The sequence below is a fragment of the Amphiura filiformis genome, chromosome 19 (assembly GCF_039555335.1).
Source record: "Amphiura filiformis chromosome 19, Afil_fr2py, whole genome shotgun sequence".
In the NCBI taxonomy this organism is placed as follows: domain Eukaryota; kingdom Metazoa; phylum Echinodermata; class Ophiuroidea; order Amphilepidida; family Amphiuridae; genus Amphiura; species Amphiura filiformis.
This window is the reverse complement of record NC_092646.1, coordinates 1,248,073-1,255,648: the sequence shown is the minus strand read 5'-3', so window position 1 is coordinate 1,255,648 and position 7,576 is coordinate 1,248,073. Positions and strand designations below refer to the sequence as shown.

General features: G+C 38.8%; 2 protein-coding genes across 2 annotated transcripts; both read right to left on the bottom strand.

Annotated features, from left to right (window-relative positions):
• Positions 1–3,870: 3,870 nt before the first annotated feature.
• Positions 3,871–4,728, bottom strand: LOC140141673 (uncharacterized protein F54H12.2-like). The gene has a single exon (XM_072163584.1). The coding sequence runs from the start codon at positions 4,726–4,728 to the stop codon at positions 3,871–3,873; it is 858 nt and encodes a 285-aa protein (XP_072019685.1).
• Positions 4,729–6,057: 1,329 nt separating this feature from the next.
• On the bottom strand, positions 6,058–6,591 carry LOC140141672 (uncharacterized). Its single transcript, XM_072163583.1, has one exon. The coding sequence runs from the start codon at positions 6,589–6,591 to the stop codon at positions 6,058–6,060; it is 534 nt and encodes a 177-aa protein (XP_072019684.1).
• Between the last annotated feature and the right edge of the window lie 985 nt (positions 6,592–7,576).

Here is a 7,576-nt window from a genome sequence, read left to right as displayed (position 1 = left end):
TACCCCGTCCGCTCTTATGATAGCAGCAACGGATAAAGTTGCCAACGACCTAGATTTTATGATGGGAGAATTTCAAAATAATACTACCAATAGTTATACTTTATATAATTCAACAGATACTAATGAGGTATCGAATAATCTACCTGTAACTTTTAACTTCACTTCCGTATTAAGTCCTCAACCTTGCTTGCCAGAAAACATGATAGGATTGGGAGAAAGTGTCTTTCTTAGTGTGTGTAACATCAGAATCAACAACAACAATAACAGTTATGTCGTTATTGACATACGAAAGTTTACTGGAAATGTCAAAACCGGTATCAGACCTACGATTGTAGGTATAAATTTAAACATAGAACAGTGGAACATAATCAAAGAAAGTGTCGATATCATAGATCAAACGGTGTATGATTTGTCTTAACATAAATGTGTATAAAACTGTGTATATATCTTAATATGTACTACGTATCTACGTAATCATCATTCTGTAACGAGACTTTGTAGAACATGGACGTTCGCCTTCAATCTCCATTCTCACTTTTATGCTGCGGTCCGAGCGGTTGTGGTAAAACGCAATGGACAAAACGATTATTGGAAAATACAGTCACCATGATGACCAATCAACCCGACAGGATTGTCTGGTGCTACGGAGAGTTTCAGCCAGCTTATCGAGAACTCTCTGAACAGTTTCCACAAATAGAATTTATGGAAGGCATACCTTCCGACGTGTGTGATATGTTTGACCCTGGAGTAAATAACATGGTTATCATTGATGATCTGATGGCTGAAGCTGCCGGTGATAAAAAAATAGCCAATTTATTTACGAAGGGGTCACACCACCGTAATTTGACCGTTATCTTTATTTTGCAAAACTTGTTTTACCAAGGTAAAGAGAGTAGGACTATAAGTTTAAATAGTCATTACATTGTTCTATTTAAAAACCCGAGAGATAGATCCCAAATTGTACACCTGGCCAAACAGATGTTTCCTGGTAACGTCAAATATTTACAAGAAGCGTACGCCGATGCGACTTCTAAACCATTTGGGTATCTCTTTCTCGATTTTAAACCGAACTGTCCAGACAATATGAGGGTAAGAACCAACGTGTTTCCTCAAGAAACACCTCATTACGTCTATGTACCTAAAAAATGATATAAATTAATCGATTGTTTCAAACAAGTCTCATTCTGTCACCATGTCTCGTCACATAAAGACCAACGCTCACCTGCTCAAGGTCTTGGCCAAGTGTGATCCTAAACTCAGGAAATCTATCTTACAAAAAGCCAGTGCAGGGTTATTACAGTCATTATGCGAGTGTTCTTTGAACGTATTAAATGGCAATGTCAATCTTACTTCTCATCAGAAGAGAAAGTTATCTCGTCACAGACACAAGTTGCGTACTCTCGCTGATCATAAAGTACCTAGCAGGCGTAAGAAGAAACTCCTGATTCAACAAGGTGGATTTCTAGGAGCCCTGTTACAGCCCATACTCTCTACTTTGGCTGGGTTGTTATTCAAATAATAATAATATTTCCAAGGGAAATCATGCAGCACGCTAAGAAAATGGTGTTAGTATCTCCTGATGTACTATCTGCCGTACAAGACAGACCCGTATCTTCTACCAAAACTAACTTGGCAAAATTAGACCTAGAACTTAAACAAATTCTGGAAAGACACGACTTGCTCCCTTTCGATAAGGTACAAATGTACAACCAAATTCTTCAGAGATATTTAGTGTATTACAATCAAGCTGTCAATAAGCCTATATCCGTTAAAGTTACCCAAGAGAAACCTTTGGCGGAGTTTCACGAAGCTGCTATCGACCCCATTGATATACCCCCTGAAGAAGGCGAACAGATAGAAGGTGCCATAGGAGGAGTAGACCCCTTAGATACTGATGCCAAAAAACTGTTGATTAATTTCCCCGTAACTTTAGTAACGAAAGCAAAATCCATGTTGGATCTGATTAAAAACAGTCAGGGCATATTAGACTATAACGAGCAGGGTGAATTGATCGTAGATGGAAAAGTGGTATCTGGAAGTCACATATCCGATTTACTTTACGATATTCTTTTGGGACGTAGACATTTTGATCCCATGGGGTGGGAACATTTTCTAGATGGTCTGATCAAACTTAACGTACCGGAAAGACTAATCACTAATTCAAACAGACGGTACAAAATGATCGCTATGAAACGTAAAGAAAGGACCCCTCCTCCAGATACGATCTCATTCACCTCTACTCGTCCTAAAAAGTCTAAAAAAGGTAAAAAAAGTCTTATACCGACTCCGAGAAGAACATCGGGTCGATTAAATTGGGAGACTTATCCTCCATCTTAAGAATATTATGTATAAGAGGGGTATATTGTGATTTTAAAAGATCAGTTGAATTAACTTTGTATTAAAGCTATCTTTGTATTCTGTATTATCGTTGGTAAAAAATCTTGTAAATTATTTATATAAATTTGTACTGCATCTTTTGTAATGCGTGTAAAAAAGAAAAAATGTAAATACAACTTTGTAAATATAACTACATGTATAAAATTGTATAGTGTATTCTGTAAACTTTGTATCCGTGTAAGTGGAGGGATGAAGAAAACTTGTAAATAACGACAAAAACTCTGTAATATATTTTCATTGTACAAACACACTTTATTAAAAACATCGCACAATATTATGTACATATACTTGTATACACGTGAAGAAGAAAAAAGAAAGAATAAAAGATTTACATACTATATACTTTGAACTATATATCTTTGTGTTCTAGTTTGACTTATTTTACATTATATCTATATTTATTACTTAAACATGCTTAAGGATTTTTAAAATACTATTATATTTTCATACAATTTCAAAATTGTCCTATCATAGATCGAGCTATTTGTTTTAAGAGAAATTGTTGATCCGTAACGCTCGTATCCAAATTGAACCTTTCACCGATATATTCATTAACCCAAGAGTCATTTAGATCCATATCTGTACTGAAAAAGTCATTGATAGAAACGTCCCTGAAACGATGAAGTAGAAAAAATAAACAGTATTGTCCACACACGCTCGACAAATCTCCTTGTAGTCTCGTTTTGCTGTAAGTCCACGAGGGTGATGTATTCTTTTCTAACCACGATTCAAAGTTGTAAGTCTTTGGTGATTTCCCGTAAGAACAGAAAAATTCTCCCTTTCCTTTTTTATCAAAGTAAAAAGCCACCCAGTGTTCACCAGGTTTCTGACTCGGATCTGTATTAGCTATGTACCCGCAGGGAAAGTTTTTAACGACTTGTTTTTTTAAATCATCGGAGGCAAATACACCCCTAAAGTATAGGCTACCGAGCCTGTCCGATTTCATAACCTCTCTCAGCTGTTGGGAATCCATTTTGCACAGTCTCTGCTGGGACTATACGCTGTATTCTAACAAGACATTTCTCTGTTTGTCCACCTCGAGAATGTTCTGAAACTGAGCGTACACGATCACCATGACTGTCTGAGGTAAGGCTGTTCCAAATCGCATCTCCAATCTCAGGTTTCCTTTTCTGACTAAGTTTAGATGGTCTCCAGGGTTGAGGTCTGGGGAGAGGTCGAAGCAATACAGTGTGTAACCAATGGGATATTCCTCCCGACTGATGAAGTGCCCGGTGTCTTGGTACATTTTATTTAACCCGGAGAAAAGGGTCTGGTAAGCTTGAATATAACTCGATCCTCCACCCACCGTGAACTTCGGGGTAAGAGGCTTGCTTTCTGGCACTTGCTGTCCATCTAGCATAAGACTCAGATAGTTGAGATGCATGTTTTTAAAATTGTAAGCGTTCTTCTCCAATACGCCGTTGTAGGCATCATTGTCAACAAACCCTACCACCAGACGGTGCGGTAGTTGTCCTAGGAACAGATTGTCTTTTGAAAAGACATAGTTCCCGTAGGAATTGAGAATGCCTTGACTTCCACTCTATTGAGGCTGTACTTGGCCGTTCCTACTTCTAAGGCTCTGGCGTGGGCGAGAGACACGCTGGGGCTGACCTTTACTCTGCGTACCATCAGGGAAGCGTGGGTTATGGAAACTTTGTAGTCTCCTTGAGCGTTGGGAGATATCAGACAAAATGGTGCTTTAGATGGCGTGAGTTTCACCTTCAGGTCGATTCCACTTAGTAAGAGTTTGTCTTGCATGAAGATGTCAGAATGCAGAGGTCCAGTCATGTCTATGCGTCTACTACGAGCCGAGTATTCGTACCTTTTCTTCAATCCTGTGTTTGCGTGTTCATCATCGGCCAGAGGATTATTCTCATCCATCATACCTGCACGGTCTTTGATGAACAAGCCCGAGGTAAGTTGAGATTCCTTGGCTTCCCTCCCATAATTGAGTAAGGTTTCCAGGTAAGCTCTGTACGGGTAGTTGTTACTGGCCACAGAGACTAGACGCTCGTTCAAGGAAACTTCGCACTGACTGAACAATGATTGTAAGAAAAGATTGGTGGGGGCAACTGGAGCATCTACCACAAGATTGGTCCCGTCTTGATTGGTTACCTTTGCTATGATGTGTAATTTGGTTTGAGATAGATCGATGTATTCTTCCGGAGTACCTGCCACGTGGAATTCTATGGGTGAACCATCGAGGAGGTTAGAGATGGGGTGATACTCATCCCATGTTCCTGACAAGATGGATGTTTGAGTTGGTGGAACAGTAAATAGATCTAATTGACTCGTGGTGCACTGGCACGATTTTTCGTGTAGTAAAGCCATGTTTTCTTTAAATGAATATGTCGTTGTAGGTCTGTCTCCTTCGCTTGCTAGTTGTCCTACTGACGTTATGTCCAGATCTACCTCTCTTTATACCTCTACCACGTTTAGCACCACTCTTATTCTTGGGCTTTGGTTTCCCGTTCTTCTTCTTTCCTTTACCAGTCTGTATTCTTTTTACAACTTTAGAACCAAGTTGTTTACCGGCTTGTTTGATTCTTCTCTTTGCGGCGGTTTTCACATTTTGACCAGACATGACATCTTCGGCTATTTCCATACCAGTTTGAAGAGCTTGTTTGCCTACAGTAGCGGCTCCCTTTTTAAGAAGAGGTATGGCGGATCGGAATAGCCCTCCGAGCAGACCTCCCAATCCATAACCCCTTTGAAGGCTGCTGGAACCTCTGTAAACGGGCATCCCTGATCCAACTTGTTTGAGGTAATAGTTGTCGAAAAAGTGAGGATCGTGGTAATGCGGAGTTTGGGGTTTGCGGTACATTTTGAAAACTTAGATCAGGTACGGGGAACGCTTGAGACGAAAGTGTAGTTTACTTATCACTCGCCCAGACTCAAATGGTACAGGATCACCGGTATCAAGCCTTATATCTATTTGGACAGTCTCAATATCTCGTATTTTGATGGGGATGTAGTGAGGGCTGTTGTACGTGCGACAAACCATTCCACCTACTACGGAGTGGTCAACATCCACGGTTCTTAGCAATGGGGCGTGAGCATCTCCCACATATTGGGACCTCACAATGTCCGTATAGACGTAGAAAGTATAAAATCCTCGGTGCACGTCTACTGGAAATGAACTAAAATTATCTTTTTTGAAAAATCCCCCCTCTTTAAACCCTAACATGCGAGCTAGAAGATCGTTAATCTGTATACGAGCTCCATGGCTGCAACTGATAACCATTTTTCTGGATTGTGATTTCATGTACATCACGATATTTCTCTTAGCATTTTCGGGTAAATTTTTTCTTATCTCCAAAATGATCTGCTGAGCATCTTCGTAATATCCCGGGGTCAAGATAATGGTTTCCAATTCATCCACACCGCTACTTTTGTAGTTTATGATACAAGTATCCCCAGTTATATTATACCACGTTCTGGGGTAATTTATTTCTACCAAAGAAACTTCCCATTCACCCGTCAATTTCAAAGGAGTGTGTAGTTTGGTCGTATATGAAGACAATTTGTTGTCAGGGTAAAATTGTATGGAACTGTTACTAGGTAGAGTGGCGTAAAATTGTGAGACAGACATCTTTGTAACGTTTTCACACCGTGAATGATTCGAATTGATATGACTATGATAATCAAAAACAAGGGTACTTATAATACGGACCCAATTTGTATGTCCGACACCCAACTATTAAATTTGCTGGGGTAACCCCTCCACGACACAAAATATTCATTTTTGCCACCTCTCTTCCTCCGTTTTAACACTTTATCGATAATGTATAAATCATCATCTTCCTTGACGACCTTTTGCAATTCTTTCTCGTAAAAGGTCCCTTCCAAATCCTCTCCATCTAGATCTTTGATCCTATACACTGGGGGGTTTCTCTTTACGCATTTTGAAACTACAAATATTTCTTCCGTCCAATTAGGCCTATATCCTTTCTCAAAAGTCATCTTAACTTTACTTAACCGAACACGATCCCCTTCCTTAAATTTGAAAGTTGGTGATTTGTTCACATCATCTTCATCGTACAACCGTTTCTTGATTTCCATCTGATTGTCAAGATTAACGGATGAGGGACTTGTACCTATACTCCTGTGTTTGGCATTGTTGTAGGCTTGAACAAACTTGGGCAGGACATCTATATACTTGCTCGTATTTTTATGGGTGAAATACTTCCACATTCTAGTTTTGAGCGTTCTATTAAACCTTTCTACTATACTGCATTTGGTTTCATTGTTGGGCGTAAAAAGTGTATGTTTTTACTCTTTAACAGTTTTTGAAATTCCCTATTTTTGAATTCTGTACCTTTGTCCGTAAATAATCGGATTGGTGTTCTACCGCATGATAAGATTTTCTTAAACGCCTGTACCAAAGTAGATCCTCTTTTATCTTTTAGAGGTACCACCCACGCAAACTTGGAAAGGACATCTATGCAAGTGAGTAAGAATTTGTACCCCTTATTTTGACGGCTCAGAGATGTCAAATCAACCAAATCAGCTTCCCATTGCGAATCCATCGCAAATACCACCACTCTATTACGACGAAACTGTTTTCTAGCTGGTCTATGCAGCGTGTAAGTGTCTTGACTTCGCAACCATTTTTTAACTTTATCCAAGGTAATCTGTAGACCTTTCTTTCTGGTTGCTGCGTAAAGAGATCTTACACTCCCATAACCGGCAGGATGACTAGCATCGTAGTAAACTTCACGCAAGTATTCTTTTACCTCTCTATCTTTTGCCATTCTGTTAAAGAATGATTACCCTTATGTTTATACATACAGTTTTAAATAATAAAAGACTCGTAAGAAAAACAACTATAGACATTGTAATTTCATTTTCTTTTTTCATTTCGTATATTTAATTCATTTTTCACAAATTTGCTAGATAATATATGTAACATTGAAGAAAAAACGTACAACATTTGAAACTTAAAAGTTTCAAAATATCCCATCTTGTAGGACTATAGTCAGTGTTCATAAGCAATGTCCAATCAACATTCTGCTTTGATACTTCATTGTCTACGGATATAAGTATATCCCTTTTAAGATCATTGTCTTTAATCTTTGCACAAACATCAAAGGTGCATACGATCAATGTCAAAACTCTGTAAGTCTTTCTAGATCCATGGTGTTTTTCGGTAAAAAGTTCATCCATCAGCATTTTAAAA

Excerpts from the sequence above, each read along its gene's own strand:
- LOC140141673 (XM_072163584.1), bottom strand. The coding sequence starts at position 4,728 with ATGGCTTTACTACACGAAAAATCGTGCCAGTGCACCACGAGTCAATTA.
- LOC140141672 (XM_072163583.1), bottom strand. The coding sequence starts at position 6,591 with ATGTGGAAGTATTTCACCCATAAAAATACGAGCAAGTATATAGATGTC.